The 22,153-nt window shown below is 38.3% G+C and overlaps 1 protein-coding gene across 1 annotated transcript; it reads right to left on the minus strand.

The window, feature by feature from the left end:
• Window positions 1-475: 475 nt before the first annotated feature.
• On the minus strand, window positions 476-8,885 carry LOC105034187 (MLO-like protein 1). Its single transcript, XM_010909242.4, has 14 exons — window positions 8,519-8,885; window positions 8,389-8,446; window positions 8,059-8,288; window positions 6,791-6,907; window positions 6,635-6,689; window positions 6,417-6,508; window positions 4,635-4,709; window positions 4,448-4,536; window positions 4,224-4,273; window positions 3,249-3,289; window positions 1,538-1,747; window positions 1,230-1,297; window positions 1,065-1,125; window positions 476-986 (listed from the first exon to the last, which is right to left on the minus strand). The coding sequence occupies exons 1-14, from the start codon at window positions 8,642-8,644 to the stop codon at window positions 765-767; spliced, it is 1,494 nt and encodes a 497-aa protein (XP_010907544.2). The 5' UTR covers window positions 8,645-8,885; the 3' UTR covers window positions 476-764.
• Window positions 8,886-22,153: the final 13,268 nt, after the last annotated feature.

Below are 22,153 nucleotides of genomic sequence, written 5' to 3' on the forward strand. Positions count from 1 at the left end.
TAATTGTTGCCAGATCTGTTGATTATTGTTAACCGTATGAATAAAGTATTTGATCACTTAGATTTAAAGATCGTGGATGTTATTCGTCAACTTTGTCTGGGTATGGTACATGGGACGTTGGTAATGTCATGTCTCCCCCTGTTAATGTTGAAAAAAATGTCACTCTCATGTTGACCGTGCTAATGTTGAAATCACTTGGAATATTTTTCTGAGAAGGGGGAATAAGTACGTCCTGATCTCTGTCCTATGTGCACCAAATCCACATATGGATCAAGGAGAAAACGCATGATTCCAATTTTAGGGGGTGTGAATTTGGTTGAATCGGATTTTGTGCTACCGCATCTGATCGGTCCAGATTTAAAATAAAAAAAAAATGGGGGAAAGATGTGGATTTAACGCCAAAGGTTTGAAAACAAGACCATCCCAACGCGCTGTGAGAGGATGATATTTTTGTTGCCAAAAAAAAAAAAAAAAAAAAACAAGCCTCATGTCACCTCTATCATTATACACCATCCATTTCTCTATATTAGCAATAACAATCTGATAAAACTAAATACACAGGTAGGCACCTGCTACATCTTGATCACACAAGCTTGTAAATTAAATCGATCCTGAAAGAGAACTCAGCAATCATCCTACAAACAGTATATGCGATGCATGTTCTGAATGCTCAGATTGCAAAAGGCACTCAGGAAGAAGGCATATATATTGGCATCTTAACTTTGGCTCTATAATTTACAGGTAGTGGACATAGGAGTAGTCATTTACTGCGTATCTGTGTTAGCATCTCCACTTTTCCCCTCTTCCTTTTGCCCAACCAGTTTCTGCATCTCAATCTTGACATAAGGTGCTGCTGAACTGTGGCTTGATCCAGCAACTCCATTGTCCATTTTTGTCCCCTTCCGCCTCTTTACCTTCCGAGCCCAGCCGACGAGGCCCTCTTGCACATGCTCATCAAATATCGCCTTCTTGAAGGAGCTCCCCATCTTAATCCAAAGAAAAAAGAATGGTCAGCATTGCGCAATTAATTCACCAAAGTTTCATAAATTCAATACCGTGCTCACCTGGGTTACAATAGCATACAGTGGTAGAGTACTGTAGCTGCAGAGAAGCTGGATAATGACCCTGCCATTTAACAAGAACCATGGAAGTTTCAAACTATGAACCATGTTTGCTTAAGATATTAGCATTAGATACTAATGGAAAAAAGGTGAGAAGTTACTAGCTACCCAATCGCAAGTCTGGGGATGATAAAACCAGCATGATCCATGATGCAGGAATCAAAGCCATAAGTAGTCTGACAGGGGAAAAATATCATTAGTGGTCTGTTTAATATCTGAACTGTTAATAGGTTATTAGATTGATCTGACAAAAAAAAATACTTTTGTTGTATCCTCAAGTAAAGAGTACAAAAGTAAGCATCATACAAAGTGCTTAGAATACTGACAAAGTTTCAGAGTGATATAAAAAGCCCAGCTTGTTTATCCGCTAATCTCATTAACAAATGAAAAATGGTTTTATTTTTCATGCTGCTTACCAGTATCCAGAAGAAAAATGCAATCTCGAAGGCATTTTGGAAGAGGATGAAGTGAATCAAGTATAGGACAATACGTGGCCGGTGGAACCAAAAGTGATCATCCGATGGCTGTACTATTAGATCACCTTGAATCGCTGAATGTTTTTCAGCAACCTCATGTGCCAACTGAGTGATGACATGCTCCAACTTAGTGCCAACAGCAAGCAGAAGCTGAAAATATAAACCCGAGAACACTCATCAGTATCTTAACAAGGTTTGGCACAATGCAGACACTTATTCATAAATAACATGTTCCATCTATCTGTCAAGAAGTGCAAGGAAATATTATTGATGGTGCAATCTACAATTTATTGCACCCAGGGAAGCACTGTGCATCCCAGCTAGCAGTAATGCACGCTACAACAAACAGACACTGCCTAAACAGTGCATCAAACTTGTTGAAGAAGGTCTTTCTTCTTCATTTATTTTCCGCTTTTCCTAATTTTTCTTGGGTGCTAAATCATCACTCTAATCAGCAACACGTACATGCCGGGCTCCCTGGCAGGGAGCTCCTTTTTGATTTTGTGCTTCTTAAAGCATTACTCTTCTAATCAATATTTCAAGAAGAGGACTAAATTGTCCAGCCTTATGATTGGCCCTTCAAGCCTTTCAGCAACAGCATCGCAGCAGGTCACATTGTTATATTAGCATCACTGGTTTGGGCTACTTTAACTCTTGAAAGTTTACACCTTGAGTTCATGGTAGATGACAGGTTCTGCCCAACTCCACTGTTCAACCATGAGTATGGAAAGGAGCACTAGAAAATAACGATGGTCGAAAGATATGAGCATCGGGCATGGAGATGTCAAAATGGATGAGTATCACAACCAGGCAAAGCATAGGAAATGCACTGATTAAGGATTCATTGGTGGAGAGATGGAAGGCAATACGTCCAACAATTTGAATTGATTGGAATGTAGAACAACAAAGGTCCAGGCAAGAAAAGCAAACATCCAACAGGTGAAGGTCTCAAAATATATGAATGACAAGTTGAAAAGCTGACTACATATGCAGTGTGAAGGAAGACACATCTAGGGAAATAATAGCAAAGAACAGATTGAGATAAGTACAAACATGTACAGCAATGATACCGTATGCCCCTGGAGAGATTTGGATTTCTAACGAAGGGTCAAAATGAGAAGAAGGCTTGAGACAACCTGGACGGAAATCACGACTCACGAGAAATGACTCGATAATTTTCGTTGGGTGAAGTTTTTGGTCAGGTCCAATGGGCATAGAAACAAAACCTCCCAAAAAAAAAATTCTGACATATTTTATTTTCTTTTTCTAAGAATATCAATATGCATATCAAAAATAAACCAGTTACTACGTTTGAGTAAATTAACACTTGACCATCACAAGCTTGAACATATGAAACCTGGAAAAATTATAGAAAGGAGGGCATCTTATTCACTATATTTCTTAGCGCATTCATATAGCTTCACCACCACATAATCAATTCCTTTTTTTTTTCAAGTCACTTGGTAGGTTGATTGTACTCAGGTTCAAGCAGAATGCTTAGAATTTTAAAAGCAAGCAACCCTACTGAAGATCCATAGCCTATATTTTCAAAGAAGCACTGCTGAAGATCCATTAGGCAATGGACAATACCATACCAGATGCTCCTTCGATATACAACCTCTATACACTGATTAAAGATAGGCATACTTACAAGCAAGGGAACGAATGCTATCCAAAAATATGTATGCCAACCTGCATGGTGAAATAAGAATGGCATCAAATGGTATGATATGAAATACCAATACTCCAGTAAAAGTAGAAATTTTCTATGCGAAACCTGGCAAAAGCAACAGCCATAATTCTAGAAGCACATTTCTGTATAGAATGAACATGCCTTGACAAAATCTTGGCTAGAAACTACAAGCAAAAGGTTTGAGATCACGTGATAATAACTATTATTCTTTAGTTTATTATGCATCAAGAAAGCTCTTGAAGGGCCTGTTTGGATGATTGGGTTGAAACTCCTATAAGATTTGTGGGTCGGGCTAGTACAACCAACAAGATTATAGGATTACAGGCTGGGGTGTGCCTATATTCATAAATAACCAGGAATAACATTGGAATGGGCCGGTCCCAAGTGTCTTGACTGTCCTATAGAAAATACAAATTTAACTAAGGAAAAAAAGCAAATGTTACATTAGCAAATTTTTATATGAACAACTTCTGAGGCCCATTACAGATCTTTAAAACAAATTCAAAGCATCCAATTGATGAGCTGTTATATGAAAATAGTCTATCTAAATTAGACTGACTAATTATTTGATTGCATTTGGATAGCTAAATGCTGGGTCAAATGATGGTTCCAGCAAAGGTGATTGAACAGACTGCAAAAATCATCCACCCAAATGATCTTTTAGCTGCATCCAGTCAGTGAGGTAATGCATCAAACAAAAGACAAGAATGTTGAACATCTTTTCTTACAAACAGTTCTTATAAGAATCACATTTGACAGAATAGTGAAATTAAAAAAAGCAAAAACAAAAAAAAACAAAAAAAAGATCAAAAAGGTTCCCTCAAATATATCAGAATTCATGTTTGAACTTCAAGTTATGGTAACAATTTTACTTGGGGAGGAAATGAAATTTAGTGTCAATGATGTCTTCAAGGGGATCAAACCTGAGCTTACCGTTAACATTCAGCAACAAGAAAATGACCACAAAGATCCAAAGATACCAACTGAAAGAAAGAAAAATTGCCACTGATGAGGATCACATACATGGGAAAGGATCAACACACAAACTGTTACATGATCTTCAATGAAGAACTATATGATTCTGCCGGGGCCAATGCCAAATTAAGACCCATAATAGCTAACCTGCAAATTGAATGAATGATCTACATTTAAATTACCTTATACCAACAACTTTCTTGAAATCAGCTTCTATGGCTCGCACCATATATCTGTGAAAATCAAATTTTGGGTTCCCCCTGCAATGTGTCTAAAAAAAAAGGGTTTAAAGAGTAAGAAATAAACTGATATGTTCATTCAAGACAACAAGGAAATGAAAAAAATTTACTTTGACAACTATTTGATTACCATAATAAAACCCAGTCTCATTGTGGTGTAGTCCGATTTGGTGACAGAACCGTAGAATTGTTTAACAAAAGAATGCTGAAAAAAAAAAAAGAAAAACAGGTAATAAGATCTAGAACAAACTCAGAATCTCTCGTTATGTCAAAAAGAAAGTTTATACAAAAGAAATAAAAAAAAAGAGAGAGAGACCAATAATGAATGATCTGAAATCATCAGGAAAACAAGAGTGGTCCATAAAATATACCATCTTACCACAAATATCTTGAACTGAGCAAGATAAAGTACATATACCATATGTTTTGTAAAATTAGATAATTAATCCTGCACAATGAGACTTAAAACACACAGAGCAGATTTGGTCTTCGCACAACTCATTTCACTGATAAACTGTAACATCTCTTTTTGAGGAACCTAATTGCAAGGAATCATGTGGAGAGTTAACTTCTCCAAATATTTTAAACTGAAAATGGTTATGATTCTTGGAGAAGAATGTATTCAGACAAAGACTAATCTCTAACAGGAAGGGAATTGTTGGTATCTCTAGATTTGCAATAACTCCAAGGCAAAACTAAGCAGGAAAGCCATGATTAAGAAAATCCCATTTTGGTCCATATAAAACATGTTAGGATTCAAGCACGATGGTGGTAACAGTTACACTTGATAATGAGAACTAAAACCACGTATACTACCTGGCCTTGCAAGGGAGAGATTTTAGTGTTTACTAGAACAAACAATAAAAAAGAGAAACGCAACTAGATGCGCAAATACATATATAAGCAAGAGGAAATAAAAATGAGGTACTCTCGCAATAGAATACAAGGGGAATGAAATTCATAAGATCAGTGGATGCAAGGATGGTCCAGCCCTAAACTGACAAGGTATGGAAGCTAATGATGTATTATATACAAGCTTTTTGACATTTTGACAATGCTTTCTCTAGATAACAATGTTATACTCTAGCATGTGAAGGAATGAATTATTGCTGAGAAGGGATGTCACATATGAATATAATGCCAAATTTCGAAAATAAAGGTATTTGCATGCATCATTTGATGAGTAATGTAAACAGGGATTGAAGTCCAAATACTAATTCTCAATGGATGAGACAAACATCTGATTAATGACACAGTCTTGGCCCACCCAAGTGAAGTCATTTATAAGCATGTTAGTAGGTGTCTCTACCGACAGGAGGCATGGAAGCAGATATTGAATTTCAAATCAAACTCAAACATATCTCACACAACAAGATTTGTCCCCCTAAAATTGTATCATTAGAAATTTAAATATCTACTAGCCTTCTTCTGAAACAAAAAAAAAAAAAAGATTGTGATTCAATGATGTGGTAAATTACACCTTATGTGGTGATGTCCAGTCAACCAGGCTTGATTATTAAATGAGATAAACAACCACATCTCTAAACTAGCCTTTTAAGCCAAGCCACCAGACCATATATTAAGCATGAAGAACCACGCTCTCAGATCAGTGATCTGTAAAACAATCTTCATTTTGATAATTTAGTTCAATTATCATCCAATTTAAAGTAGCGTGGTCATTATTCAACAATATAGCACCTAACATCCATCATAACTTCATCCATATTATTAGACTGAATGTATAGTAGCCCAAATATGCCACAACCACTGTTCTTTTCTTAAAAGCATTTCAGTACAACTACAGGAAAAGGTTTAAGCTTAAATTCCGAATGTGACAAACTATACGAACCACCTTTTTAAGAAAAATCCTAGGTTGACTTTCAAGCATAATTGCATAACATGTATCACTCACCAACCAACCATGTATTAGCGAATCTTTGCCAATACCCTTGAAACGGTCCTTGATAAACTCAAATTGATGCACATGGGTAATCTTCTTGGGAGCTGTCCATATTAACAGACTCAGATCAGCACATCAGTAAGAACAATATATGGCAACTTTTGGCTTCTTAAGGACAAGTTTTTTGACATCATTATTTATTACATATCACTACTAAGATGAATTCCTACCATCTCCTATAGTTTCTTTCTGGATTGAATCTTCCCAGTGTTTCCACTGTCTTATCTGAACGACAAAGAGAAAGTATCATTAGACATAACTCATATTTGAAAACTTATAAGCATATGCACCAAAAACCAAAAAGTAAAGAAGAGTCACTCATTTACCCTTGCTCCTCCCAAAAGCATAGTAAGAACGCTGAAAATCACATGAGTGATTGCCAGAACAAAAATAAATATATGCAACTGATGTATTGCTTCAAGAGATAGCAATGGGACTTTCCCCTGAAAAGCAGACGAAATGCATCACCATATGGAGAGGGCCAAATTTGGCATGCTGGGTAACTAGTAGCAAGTAACACAAAGAATGCAGCTTAGGATTATGAAATCTCTTTCCGAGGAGGACAATATTAGCAACCACAATACGGAAGTATGTTTGTTGGTTATCATGAACTTAACTAAGAAAATATGTAATGAAATTATCCTTTATAGAGAACAATCATAAAAGCTTATGTCAAATTTCTTTAAATACAATAACCAATATTTATCAAAGGAGTTGGAGCAGCCATCAGTACAGCACAATGGACCTTGATTCATACAGCAAAGAAGTAATTTGTTCCCTGATATTAAAAAAAAGGCAAAAATCCTTGTCACACCTGCAGACGAGAGTGCTTTCTTTAAAGTCAAGCCACCAGCTAAAGCATTAAACTTTTACAAGAATTAGCAACTATGACAATCATCTCAGTGATGATGCTCTCTTTCAAAATATAATTAATTACTAAAATGACATAAAGCTGAACACCATAGTTGTACTTTATTCATTCCATACAGCATGTTTCCACCTACTTTTATAACTATTAAAACAACACAAGTAGGAACATGTCTTCTTTTCATACGAGACTTGGCAACAATAAAAGTAAGATGTTATGAGCTGTCATCACCAACTAGCTTAAAGTTCTAAACAAATGGCCACCATTACACAACATTTTACTTTTGTCATTAGACATGCAACCTTAATTTGCGGAGAACTACTGCAGAATGGCATCTCAATGACAAAAATTCAAATTTAGTTTGCAAAATACAGCAAAAGCAGAGATCCTCATCCCTGCAAGAGCATAGCCCGAATACCCCGCAAATTGTTCTTTAAATCTCTTATTTCTCAACCTCTATAAAGGTTATCGAAAGGCTTTTGCTCAGATCTACGCAGCCTTACCCCTGCTTGCGGAGTCGCAGTTTCCTTGTTTCCAAGAAGCAGTGTTGCAGTTGCACGAAGGCCCACCCTTTTATATATTAACTTCTATCAAAACTACATGGTCCCATTTTTTTTTTTTTTAAGAACCATCATAGTCATATGACTTCCTCCGACAAAATTTCGCAAATTTCACAGCAACATGAAAACTTTACGCAGAAGAAAGGTCAATGCCAGCAAAACCAACCTTCCTTTTGCAATGTTCCTCCCCAAATCCACTTTCCGAAAGCAGCCGCCGGCCGCCGCTGAGAACACTGGCAAAGAAGGCGGAGCTGACGTGCTCCGTCGTAGCGGCCTCCAACTCCTCCTCCTTGCAGGGAAGCATGCGCTTTGTCCACCCCTCGGGGATGCAGATCTTCTGGATCGCCCCCTGGAATACCGTCAGCAGCAGCGATATAAACCCCAACAGCATCAACTCTGCACTCAAAAATTACAAACCCACCAATCCTTGATCCTTGAGAAACAACAGAGATTGGAACAAAGAGCGAGATGGGAGAAAGGGAGGCAAAGAGAAGACCTTCTTTAACTTTCTGCAGCGCTTCGAAGAGAGGCTTCTGGTTCTTCTTCTTTAGGGCCTGGCCGATCGCCAATGGATGAATCATTCAGAGAACGAAGAAGAGAAGGAGAAATAGGGAGAAAGGTGGTACCTTTCCGAGGTAATGGAGGAAGCGTTCGACGAAGAGGGATATGAAAACGATGATGGAGCAAACGGCAGCGACGATCCATGTAGGAGTGAACTCCAGCGGCGCTTCGCCGCCTTCTCCTCCAGCCATTCCCCTACCTCCCACTTTGAGAGAGCAGCCGAACGAGAAAAAGAGATCAACTCCGATATATAGAGATCCAAACCAAGAGAACGAATCGAAGAAGCCCAAATGGCCAAAATCTCCACTGTAAATCAACGGAGAGGAGCGGCGTGGGAAAACGAAGAGCGCGTGCGTGCGTGGGGAGGGGTTGGATCCTTCGCGAGATAGAAGGATTCACTTTCCTTCGCGAGAATCCACCGCTGGATCGCCCTTCGCACACACCTCAAACCACTCCGAACTCTGTCATTAATAGCTGCATTGTTCCCCCTTCCTTCCTGCAGAGAGCCGTTGGTGTTGGGCTGGCAAATCCCGATTTGGTGGGACAATTATCATTTCTTTCGATATAAAAATAACCAACATGGTCTTGGCGCCCACTAAATACAAAAATATTATATTAATCAAAATTTATAATTTCATTATCACACCATGCCGACACCATTTTATGATATAATCGATATACAGTACATGCGATATAACATGATACCATATCGAACATTCCCATGTTCGCTTGGTATGGGCGGATTGATCCTTCATGCAAGAGCCAACCCCGCATGGAGTTTTTTATTTGAGGGATTGGGTTACAGGTCGACTAATCCTCTTTTGAGATAATCAAATACAATGATCATATATAATTAAATTATTATGCACCTCAAAAAGGCTCGTCGCGTGTCGGTTCTTATTTTCTTTAGGGACATGGTGGGACCCGCCGAGCGTTATTATTACTTAGTTTAAGACAGTTCATCGGACAATAAATCTAAGTGATTCGATGTTTTTTAGATAAATCTTGGTGATGTAGGTTGGCCGAGCGCGTTACTTGGGTGCCGTGGAACGGATTCTGGAAAGGTCGGGAGCGTGATTGAGAAATACGCGTCGGGCGTTGCGGCATCCGATGCTTGTCGAGGGAGTACGCGTGGCCGCATCCGCGAGTCACGGCGAGCACGTCGCGGAAATGTAGTTGAGATCCGATGTCTGGTATGGTACAGCAACCAGCCTTCATGAATTTGAAACAAAATTGTCATTCGTCACATGATTTGCGGGCCCACATATCCCTGTCGCGTAATGGTAATAAAGGGTCACATAGGTTTCGGCTCCCATGGACCACACCCACGGCAAGGGCCTCATTTCGTAGGAAAAATCATTAATGAGGACGGTTCGTTTATCTTGAATTATTAATAATAATTAATACATTAGCCAAAAAAATTAGTTTTTTTATTTAAAATAATAAAAATAATAAATAATTATTTAATTTGTCATCAGGACCTCTCCTACAGTATCGATGCTGCAGTAGAATTTAACCATCAAATTCGAAAAAAATTGGTGTGGTTTCTCTACGTTTAGAACACCAAAATATCGAATGGATGATCCAAAATATAGAACTGTGCTAATCAATAACTCCTCCATTTCGTAGAGCTATCGGTGAAACAGGGGGATGTGCTTTGACTTGAAAAAAAGAGAGAAAAAAAACCACTAATTACGGTAGTGAAATGCGGGGCCCACCGCTCTTTGTGACTTCGCACGAAAGCCAGAAAAGGGTAGAAGAGGACGACGTGCGCTGTTTACGGAGGAAAAGAAGGCAGATCTCGCGTTACGTTTACACTATTTGGACGGATGTGATTTGATGGAGGTACATTTCCCGCTCTCCCAGGTAAGTTTGGCATCCCGCTGGGTAAAAAGATCGCCGCTGTAGCTTTCAAAGGATCACCTTCTGCACAGATCTCAATGGGAGCAGTGGATGATCCAACGGTGGATTCGCGACAAAGGTCACCTGGAGGAAAAAGGGCGGTGATCGTGTGAAAAAGGATCTCTATGGCATGAGGATGCGAATCTCGTTTTTTTTTTTTTTCTTTTTCTTTTTCACCCAAGTAAAAATGGGCGGCAGAGGGGCTTGGGGCGGGGGGGGGGGGGGGGGGAGGAGAACTCTAATTTCATAAACACACAGTGAGCAATTAGAGTACACAAGTTGAGTGATTTTTGGGGTTACATATTAGAGTTTCTAAATAATTTTTAAATTGTGTGGCCATTTTTTTTCATGTGTGTGCTAATTATTTTGATTAAACAAGTTTAAAATAATTATCATGGTAACAATGCGATATATAATCATGATAATACTAGAACAGCCACCATGATTGTTTGTTTGTATGCAGTGGATGGCCATGGGGCTGCAAAGGTGCAAAAGTTCATGATAATGCTCCAATCAGAGGTTTGGTTGTTTAACAGGATAGATATTATGAATTTTAGAAAAAATGGTAACTAGTTTGCTACTACCTTTGCAATTTATTAAATTGCAATAGCTGTGTTTCATCTGCACCGTTGATGATCTCCCCAGGAAAGCATCTTTTAAATTTGATTTTTCAAGCCATATTGGACAAAAAATATGTGATGAACAATGATTGGAAAGAAACAATCCTATAATTTTCAGTTATCCATATTTTTCTACTTTGGTTACGATTAAACAATACTTGTTATGAGAAATAATATTTTATTTCTAAATAGATTCAACAATTCACGTATAATTAGCATGGTAAAGTTGCTATCTCCCTTTTAAAAAAAAGATAAATTGGTGTTTTTGGGTGTCGTGGGAATGTTGGTGTTATTAGACTTTGGGTTCAACAACACATCATGTGTTCTTACCAAAAAAAAAAAAACTACCATGTGTCTATGCACAAATCAAGAATGTCTCATCTCGGCATGGGCCATGCATTTGGTACGCTTGTTATGATTTGAAAAGGGAACAATGTGATCAGGTCGCGTGTGGGTGGTCTTCTTTACATATTTGTGTTCAAGTCTAGCATTAATTGATTATTGCTTATTATCCAAGACTCTTACTTAATTTGTTGTATGATAATATATGTAAGAGTAAGTTGGTCTTTTGAGCAGTGAATGTATGATTTCATATTTTGAATAGGCCATTCTAATGAGTTATTTACTGTAACGAAACCACTGTGTTATGTCAGCCTTTCCTACATAATTATCTAAGTTTAACAATGCTAGACTGTTGTTCACTATTTAAAATAAGATGTAGTTAAGCATGGTTGCGATGATGTAAGATAGCAAGATAGTGTTGGCATCATTTTGTTTATGCCATTTTAGCATGTTGTGCTATTTGTCTCATTCTTCCCAAAACATTACATTAACACCATAGCACAGCTAATAAAATATATTTTTATCTAGTCAAATTCTAGAGGATGAATGCCAACCCACACATATGTACATGCAAACTGTCTTGCATGTATATAGCATGAATATATTGCCCTCTTGAATTTGATGTCATACACATGCAAAGTGCTTTTAGATCATAAAAGAAGTATTAGAGAGGTTCATGCATGAGTAAACATTCTCTCTCTCTTGTCTGTCAAAGAAAATTTTTTTATCCACATGTATGAACACTTTTATATTTATAAAAAAATATAAAAAATTATTGATAAAATCTATACCAATGGTTGGTAAACCATGATAACAGGTGGTGTCCCTAAAAATTGTTGCCACCTATTGTTACAGTTTTGATGAGCATTGGTATAAGCCAATCTATGCTAACGCGATTATAACTATCGATATAAATGCAATCAAAATCAAATATTTTTTAAAAATAATATATATATTTATAATTATATTTTTTTATAAATTAATAATAAATATTTTTATAATCAAATATTATCATATTTGACTATGATATTCTTGTATTGGATCCAACTTATAATTTTAATTAATCACCTAAATAGAGAATCGAACATAAAATGTATTAGACAGTTACCTAGTACTTAGGGACCATGATAATATTAATTTATGACATAAAGTTATGGTTATTATACTTATTCAAAACTTGTTCATATTATAAAGTATATTTATTTCAAATATATTATGATATTTTAATTTTAATAATTAATTATTTTTATAAAAAAATCAATTCTCTTCTCTTTGAAAGAAAATTAAAAAATAAATTATTTTATTTTATTCTTTATAATATTTTGAAAATATTATTAAATATTTTAAAATATAAATAATTTTAACATATTTCTATAATCATAAATATTTTTTCTAATATTTTTCAAAAGTAGATAATTCATGATTCTTCTAATTTATATTGTAAATAAAAATGATGATATTTAATATATAATATTTTAAAATTTTATATTATATAATTTATATAAGTAATTATTAAATTTTTCATATATATTCTAATATAAATTAGATTGGATCAAATCTAAATTCTTGGTTAAATTTGCTTTCATGCAGATTTTTTTAGTAATTACATCATAGATCATTATTTGGTTACGATATTGTGCATTCAATATTGATAGTAGATTTCATATCAAATTTATTTTTATTTAATTCTTAAGCTATCTTGACTTATATAGTTGAAATCATATTAATTTTAAAATTTATTAAATATATACAATATCTTTTTTAAAAAAATTAAATATATATTTAGTGATCAAATATTATCGTCACAAAAAATCTAAATTAGTTTGCAATGATACTAATTTATCATAAAAATAATTTATAAATAATTAATAATAAAATTTATTAGTCATATAATAATATATAGAGGATAAAATTTATTTCATTAATAAATGATTGATATTCAACAATAGAATTATAAATATTGATAATTAGATTCTATTTAACTATAAAATATTATTCTTATATGATACCATCGTAACATAACAAAGTTTAGTAATATCTATAACTAACCATCATAATATTATAAATATTTTATTATAATTTTTAAAATCGATATAATAAAATATAATTTCTTATGATAGTTATAAAATATCGCTGCTATATAATAACTTTTAGTAATATTCTTGACAAAGTACTATAATATTATATATCTTTTATGATATTTTTTAAAATCATCACTAGAGAGTATTTATAATAACTTTTTTTTTTGAGTGTTACTAAAATTCCATCGCTATAAACTATTTTTATTGTAGTGTAATAAAATATACTTTTATCTAGTCAAATTCTAGAGGATGAATGCCAACCCACACATATATACATGCAAACTGTCTTGCATATATATAGATTGAATATATTGCCCTCTTGAATTTGATGTCATATACATGCAAAGTGCTTTTAGATCCTAAAAGGAGTATTAGAGAGGTTCATGCATGAGTAAATATTCTCTCTTTCTTGCCTACCAAAGAAAAGTTTTTTATCCACATGTACGAACACTCTTATATTTATAAAAGAATAAAACTCTTCGTTTACCAGAGAGATCAGGTTAAGAAAGCTTTCAAACATCTACCAAACAAGAGTACTGTGACATAAATCTTATGGCAATGTTTTAGAGAGTAATTTTCATTCACTAAAAGGAGGAACTTGATTCTTTTGAGCTTGCTTTTATTTTCATGTGCCTGTTTTCTATACCCTCAGCTACATGTACATTTTATGCAAATACCAACCTCTTTGCTAGTTCACTATCGTCAAACAATTTTGTCCATCAGGTACAGCACCAAACACATGAGTTGCTTGGGTTCTGTTGCGGCCGATCCCCTCATCGTCTGGTCGCCGAAAACGAGCGCCTGCAAAAGAAAGTCCACACTGACCGGAGGCGGCTCCGGCGGAGACCCTCCGACGGTCAAGTCAGAGAGGAGACTAGGCAATAGTGAGAAGAAAACAAGGAGCTCAACGAGAGAGGGAAAGAGAGAGAGAGAGGGAGCAAGCTCAAGAGTTTCGAAGGGACCTCTAGCACTGTTGTCTTCCTCGATATATATAGTGGAGCATGGTATGACGCCGTCATTAATGGCGCGGACAATTGAAGAATTGTCAACTCACTGAAGACTGTCAGAGTCTCCGTAAATGTGTCAAATCATCGTGGGGCTGTCAAATCGCTAGGGTTGACCATGCCTTAGGTGGGATAATGCCCCTAGGCGGCAGTGCCGCATGCCGTTGTCAGGACTGACAGTCTCTGGCAGTAGTACGACGATTGGAGGAGCCGACCGACCATAGGTCGGCGGCCAGCTAAGGGGCGTCGGGTGAAAATTTGGGCCCCTCCGACAGTCAGTCGGGCACGTTGTAGGAGTCGGGCATCGGACTCCATAGTGCAGTCGGTTGGGAGAGCGGAAAAGGTCTGCCCGACCGACGTATCCTCGGTCGGTCGATAGCCGTCGATCGATCGGTAACGGCACCCGTCGGTCGGTCGGTCGGTGAAGTCGGGCGTCGGACATGTAGGCCCGATGATGAGTTGGTATGAGCGGGGTCGGTCGGTATTCGGCTGCCGGGACGTCGGGTGATGATCCGGAGGCACCGTCGGCTGGTCTGGTGTCTTGCTTAAGTCGGACGTCGGCTGCCACCCCCGACAGTGAGTCGGTAATATGGGTTCGACCGCTCGATCGGTCGGAAACAGCATGGGTCGGTTCGGCCGACACACCTTCGGTTTATCCGACACACCTTCGGTCGGATATTGTCGGCAGCCGTCTGTCGGGGTCGTCGGTCGGGGTCGTCCGTCGGGATCGGTCCGTCGGAGTCGTCCCTCGGTCGTCGGTCGGGGTCGTCCGTCGGGGTCGTCCGTCGGAGTCGTCCGTCGGTATATCCCAACAGTTGCCCCCCCACTCCTGAGTCCGATGTCGTGTTGGCTCGCGTGAACACGTGGGCGACGGCTTCGGACGAAAGGAGTGGTTTTCCGTCTCGTCTTGCCCCGACTCTGGTGATCACATCAACGAACGATCCAATATCGATCGTCCCGACTGTAGGTCGAGCATGCACGTCGGGTTGGAGGTTGGCCAACTTTCGAACGTTGTTCGTCGACACGATCATTCCGCAGAATCTGATAGTCGAGTAGCGTCTGACGTATTTGGATAGGATAACGATGGCAAATCGAATATCCATTGTCCGACTCTTGGTCGGACGTATGCGTCGGGATGTATGATAAACGGTGGCAAGCCGAATATCCTTCGATCGGTCGTGACCAGATCGGTATGTCGCGAATGCGATTGCGGTCGTCTTGGCGTTTTGCCCTTCTTAGTCGAAGCTAAGTCGGCAAGTTAGCCAGCCGCACTAGTCGAAGCCCTTTGCCTTCAGAGGTGGGGGCCGTCGTAGATATTCCGCCCCTTCGATCTCCGTCGTAGAATCTGATGTGTCCTCGACGATCGAGACGTAGATTGAGCCATTGGTTCGGCGATTCGACGATCAGGCCGACGATGGAGTCATAGATTCGGCGATCGGCAATCGAGCCATGTTGGTCGGGGCCTTTCGCCTTCAGAGGTCGAGGTCGTCGGTTCGACGATCGGTGATCGAGCCGTTGATTCGGCGATCGGTGATTGAGCCGTGTTGGTCGGGGCCTTTTGCCTTCAGAGGCTGAGGCCGTCGGTTCGACGATCGGTGATCGAGCCGTTGATTCGGTGATCGGTGATCGAGCCATGTTAGTCGGGGCCTTTTGCCTTCAGAGGCCGAGGCCGTTGGTTTCGACGATCGGTGATCGAGCCGTTGATTCGGCGATCGATGATCGACCGTGTTGGTCGGAGCCTTTTGCCTTTAGAGGCTGAGGCCGTCGGTTCGATGATCGGTGATCGAGCCGTTGATTCGACGATCGGTGATCGAGCCATGTTAGTCGGGGCTTTTTGCCTTTAGAGGCTGAGGCCGTTGTAGATACTCCGCTCCTTCGATCTCTATCAGGATCTGTGCATGAAGAGCGGGGAGGGGGGTGTAGGAGTCATACCTGCGATGCGTCAGTCTCAGACTCCGTTGTCGGGGCGAGACCCGTCTATCGGTGGGGGGCCTGCTGGGTTCAGCAGGGGCCCGACCTTTCTTCCGCTTTTCCTTCCGGCCTGTGCCCTAGGTCAGGCACCGGTCGGAAGCTCCTGGAGGGCATCGGGTGTGCCGCCGGTTGCTCCATCAGCGAGTGCGGCAGCCGGATTGGTTGTTGTTGAAGGCTCTTGACCATGTCTGTCAACACGGTCATCTGCCGCACGATTGCTGCAATCTACGCCTCCGTGGTCACCGCGGGATGGGGGGAACTAAGTTCCGTCATGGAGGGTGGAGGAGAGGCCTCTTCCCGGTGGGAAGAACGCCTCGTCGATCCGGTGACCCTTGACCGTTGAGCTCTTGTCTTTGTCATCTGAGGAGATGTTTCTAGTTCCGTGGGGGTTGCAATCCCTGGTGCTGTCGATGAAGCACTACGTTGGGCCCCCCTATCTGGCGCGTCAATCTGTTGCGGCCGATCCCCTCGTCGCCTGGTCGTCGGGAACGAGCGCTTGCAAAAGAAAGTCTGCACTGACCGGAGGCGGCTCCGGCGGGGACCCTCCGACAGTCAAGTCAGAGAGGAGACTAGGCAACAGTGAGAAGAAAACAAGGAGCTCAACGAGAGAGGAAAAGAGAGAGAGAGGGAGCAAGCCCAAGAGTTTCGAAGGGACCTCTAGCACTGTTGCCTTCCCCGATATATATAGTGGAGCATGGTATGGCGCCGTCATTAATGGCGCGGACAATTGAAGAATTGTCAACTCACTGAAGACTGTCAGAGTCACCGTAAAGGTGTCAAATCGCTAGGGTTGACCATGCCTTAGGTGGGATAATGCCCCTAGGCGGCAGTGCCGCATGCCGTTGTCAGGACTGACAGTCTCTGGCAGTAGTACGGCGATTGGAGGAGCCGACCGACCATAGGTCGGCGGCCAGCTAAGGGGCGTCGGGTGAAAATTTGGGCCCCTCCGACAGTCAGTCGGGCACGTTGCAGGAGTCAGGCATCGGACTCCATAGTGCAGTCGGTTGGGAGAGCGGAAAAGGTCTGTCCGACCGACGTATCCTCGGTCGGTCGATAGCCGTCCATCGATCGGTAACGGCACCCGTCGGTCAGTCGGTCGGTGAAGTCGGGCGTCGGACATGTAGGCCCGATGATGAGTCGGCATGAGTGGGGTCGGTCGGTATTCGACTGCCGGGACGTCGGGTGATGACCCGGAGGCACCGTCGGCTGGTCTGGTGTCTTGCTTAAGTCGGACGTCGGCTGCCACCCCCGACAGTGAGTCGGTAATATGGGTTCGGCCGCTCGGTCGGTTGGAAACAGCATGGGTCGGTTCGGCCGATACACCTTCGGTTTATCCGACACACCTTCGGTCGGATATTGTCGGCAGCCTTCAGTCGGGGTCGTCAGTCGGGGTCGTCCGTCGGGATCGGTCCGTCGGAGTCATCCCTCGGTCGTCGGTCGGGGTCGTCCGTCGGTCGGTCAGGGTCGTCCATCGGAGTCGTCCATCGGAGTCGTCCGTCGAAGTTGTCCGTCGATATATCTCAACAGGTTCTAAACCCATGAGTGGCATTTTCTAACACTCTGAATGGTTTAGGTTTTTTTCCTCTTCCAATGGCTGCTTGGGTTGGCAAGTTTGGCAGTTCCTAGAAGTTTCTGCACATGACCTGACCAGAGGTTGGTCCCAACTTTAGTCAGCATACAAATAATAGAGGAGGAACTACCCATCCAAACATATGATTTTGCTGACTGGTACAACAACCAAGTTAGGTATTCTCACCATTTCCATTGTACGATATATATACTTACACACACACACACACACACACACACCAAGAAATACACTATCATATGCTTATCTAGATGTTAAACTGTAATGCATTAAGACGTCATTGTATATTAATCCTGTTATAGTTGCCAAAAGTGACTGCCATACATGCAAAATAACAAAAGAAAGAGACTTCAACTTTAACAATTAAAATAATTTATGGTGAGCTACATGGCTATAAATCAATCATGATGCCACAATAATCCATGATATATTTCAGCTGTCTCATATTGATTCAATATATTGTATATCGATCATACATAGTTTACATATTGTATATTACAAGACATCTATGAATACCAATACTTTTAGTGAGAAATATTTGCCTAATTGTATGCCTTGTGTTTTCAGAGTTTTGGTTCGTTTGATATAAGTGGATCGAGTGGAATCGCTGCATGAAATGGATTTGACTCTCTCTGCGCTGAAAGCCTGGAACCGCTTTGGATCATTTTTCTGTACAATTAGCTCCTGCAGGAACTCATTTCAGCTTCACTGTGAGCCAAATCAGATATTTGAAATGAGCTTCTTCTCGACTGGATTGAATTTGGATGCTTAGTTATGTATAAGCAAACAAACTTTTATAAATATTTGTAGATTCCAGATTGCATGACTAATGCTGCATAAATAACTATTTGTCATGCACGTATTTATGCAAATATTTTCATTGTACCAAGAGATATGTGTTATCCGAAGTGATTAGGAACACCTTGACTCTATGTCTCATAGCCCAAAAATAAGCAAGAGATAATGGCCATCCTTAGGGCATCAGATGAAGTGATTAATTATAGAGATATCAACTTGTCCAAAATCCCCCACCTTGTCCAAGGTGGGCTTAGCAATCATTTATATCAAATAAGCTATTTTTATTTATTTTTTCCTTTTTGGTTTAAACCAATTTTGCTTTAAGTGAAAGTAGTTGAGCTGCCACTTGAGAAGCAAATGGGCAATATTAGCTTGTCAGGCTAGCAGGCCGGTTTGCATAGAAACAATTTAAGCAATGGAGTGATTAAGGTTTTTAAAGTGACGGGTTTAAGATTAAGTTGGATAAGACTGTCTAATTCTGGTTGGGGTTTGTCATATAATGATTAATTTATTTTAAACTCAATTAATCCACAAGTGGTCGGAATTGGGTCTGGGAGGAGAATACATGATCTAGACCCAAATATGCTGTATTGCAAACCAAATCTAATCCACCGTTGAGTGAACCTAATTGAGTTGGGATTCGGACATGTCCCAGCCAAACTAGAAAACACAAATGTTCATTAAGAGGGACCATGTAATACACAGAAACATGTAACATAAATGATTTTGTTTTGATTATAGGTGCTTCAACAGGGCCATGCTATAGTTCTTGTTAGAACTAACCTTGGTCTGGACAGATGTCATGCTCTCTACATTTTTTGGTTGGAATGGAAAAGGATTCTAAAGCATTGGTGTTATCAAGCTATAATAAGAGATCATAATTTATATTAATACCTACTACCCACAATAAAACAAAGAAAATATAAGAGAAAACCTTGGGCTTGGACAGCTTTGAATGGTCAAGATAGTATAGAATAACTGTGTTGCAATAGAAAATAACTTATAAGCCGCACATATAAAGAAAAAGTTATTTGGCAATAATAACATACATATCAGCTCTCAAAATTAAAAAGGGAAGAAAAAAGTAGGGTAATATCCAAAAGAGAGAAGTGCATATACAAATTTTATCATCATATACAAATTTCTTAACATGCAATGTGCATTTGAAAAATCAAAAAAATATTCTAAAAATATAGCTAAACATTAGATTTTCTTTTATCAGGCTAGTATATACACATATAATGCATTTGAAAATCATGAACTTCATATTTATTTATAAAAAGTCATCAAAATTTATTATTCAATAAATTAAAAAGAATACATAAGAAATATACCAAACTTTTTATTGCACTACCTTAATTGCTAATAAATTTGACTCCTAGCTACATCATTTGTATATGAAATTTAAAAGTATTAAATATAGAAATTCTTGATATAACTCTTTTGAGCATAATTTTTTTTTTTCTAATTACATGCATGTTCCAACAATAGTGTTGTCCTCCATATCTTAAAGATATTTTAAAAAATGTGACTTATCTTTAGATTCTAAAAAAGAACAAAACAAAAATATGAGATATTATTTTTGAACATTTTAATTAGATTTTAGTTCGTTCCATTCATAATCATGTCTGTATTAAATCTAACTTTGACTAAAAGCTATTTCAAAAGTAAAATCACAACTTACCTATTCCCGTACTATCAGAAAATAAAAAAACTATTCCAACAATTTTATATTCTTATCTTTTTTCTCATCAAATACCTCCTAGATTTTATCTATGTGTATCTACAATAGGTTTTCATATTATCATCTTAAACTTTTATATAGCTTTCTAGTTTATTACTTAAATTTAATCATCTTTTTTATGCTCTTTTTTGGCCTTTTTCCATGTTGTAACTTACTCCACATGTTGTTTATTACAAATTTACAATTTTAAGACTAGAATATTAAAATTTAAGGCTTTTTAAATACATTATAAACATTAAAAAAGGATGCAAATCCTTTTATTTAAGTTCAAACTTGATCTCACATTTTAATGATATACAATATGTTATTGGATAAAAGGCATGCATGTATATATCTCAAAATAAAAAATATCGAACAATGAGATTTTGGATTAATGCATTGTTATAGTGCAAAATCTCTATACCCTCATTAGTCATATTGACCTCCTCAAATTATATAAATCCCCTTGTAACATGTTGGATTGGCAACCAGATGAGGAACTGCATTAACATGCACAAAAACTCAAGTAATTATATATAATAATAATAACAATTTGAGATTGAAATATAAAAGTTAGATATGAATTTTTAGGTGCGTACAAGCATAATATTCCAATAGTAAATTTGCATATCCTAGACTATATACAATATATATATTTGCATCAATGAATTCTTGGAGATTGTCCATAGGCAACTACTAAAGCAATTCCTATGGAATGTAATAAATAATAAAATAGTAAAGTAGTTTAAAGATAGAACAAATAAGAACATAAACAAAGAAGAAAAGGAAAGAGATTATTTCTCTTTTAGCTCCTAACTGTAGAAAGTTATTTTTTACTAAGACTAAGAACATACCACATATCCACAAGCATATTCTTTTTAAGAGACTATAGATATACTGGAAAATAATCATGCATATATCTTTACTCTCTCGATAACATCCGGCTCATTGTTCACTATAAAACTAATATTTAATCATCTTTAAGAAAATAGAATACATAACTGTATGAACTTTTGAATTTTTTGAGCTAGCTTGGAATATTTTTTCTTGGATAAAGATAACACATACTTGTTAAGTTGTGTAAGGATAAGGAGAAAACATCGATTAAAATATGAAGGGTATATATCAATCTCTTTTCAATAAATTTGGCTCTTGTTAGAGAATCTTAAGAGAGTGAAGATATTTTCTCAAACCTACTGTCTAATCACTAAGATCGATAAAGAGATGGACTCCTAAAGCAGTGAGGAAGAGGAGTGAAAATGATAAGTACGATAAGATTGCTTGCTATAAAATTGAGAAGATGACAATCAAGGATAGAGCGAAAGGAGGTAAGAAATTCTTCCCTTTTTCCCTTTCTTGTATCAATTTTAGTCTCTCAATAAATAATTGGCGCTTTGAATCGTGTTTCTCAAAAAAAAAGGAAAAAGGATCATAGAGTTAATATGCATTTATGTTAAAACCTAACGAAAACATAAGAAGGCATATTTTGGTTTGTTAATATTTAAATTGTAAGAAGTAGAAAAATGGCTTTTTACTATATATAGGAAAATTTTGAAAGAAGGGCTATAATAATACTTGGATTAAAACCATTAATTGGCTGATGAACAATAGAAATTACTAACCCAAAGATTATATAACTAACTTCATCATTAATTTTGTGATAAAATAAAT

Source organism: Elaeis guineensis, chromosome 8 (genome assembly GCF_000442705.2).
Source record: "Elaeis guineensis isolate ETL-2024a chromosome 8, EG11, whole genome shotgun sequence".
In the NCBI taxonomy this organism is placed as follows: Eukaryota; Viridiplantae; Streptophyta; class Magnoliopsida; order Arecales; family Arecaceae; genus Elaeis; species Elaeis guineensis.

What these genes read in the sequence shown, in the direction of transcription:
- LOC105034187 (XM_010909242.4), bottom strand. Translation starts at nt 8,644, where the DNA reads ATGGCTGGAGGAGAAGGCGGCGAAGCGCCGCTGGAGTTCACTCCTACA. An exon ending in TAGCATTCGTTCCCTTGCTT is followed by an intron (nt 1,748 to 3,248) that starts GTAAGTATGCCT and finishes TTATATTTTCAG; the next exon opens with CTTCTGCTTGCTGTTGGCAC. An exon ending in TGTATGCTATTGTAACCCAG is followed by an intron (nt 987 to 1,064) that starts GTGAGCACGGTA and finishes CTTTGGATTAAG; the next exon opens with ATGGGGAGCTCCTTCAAGAA.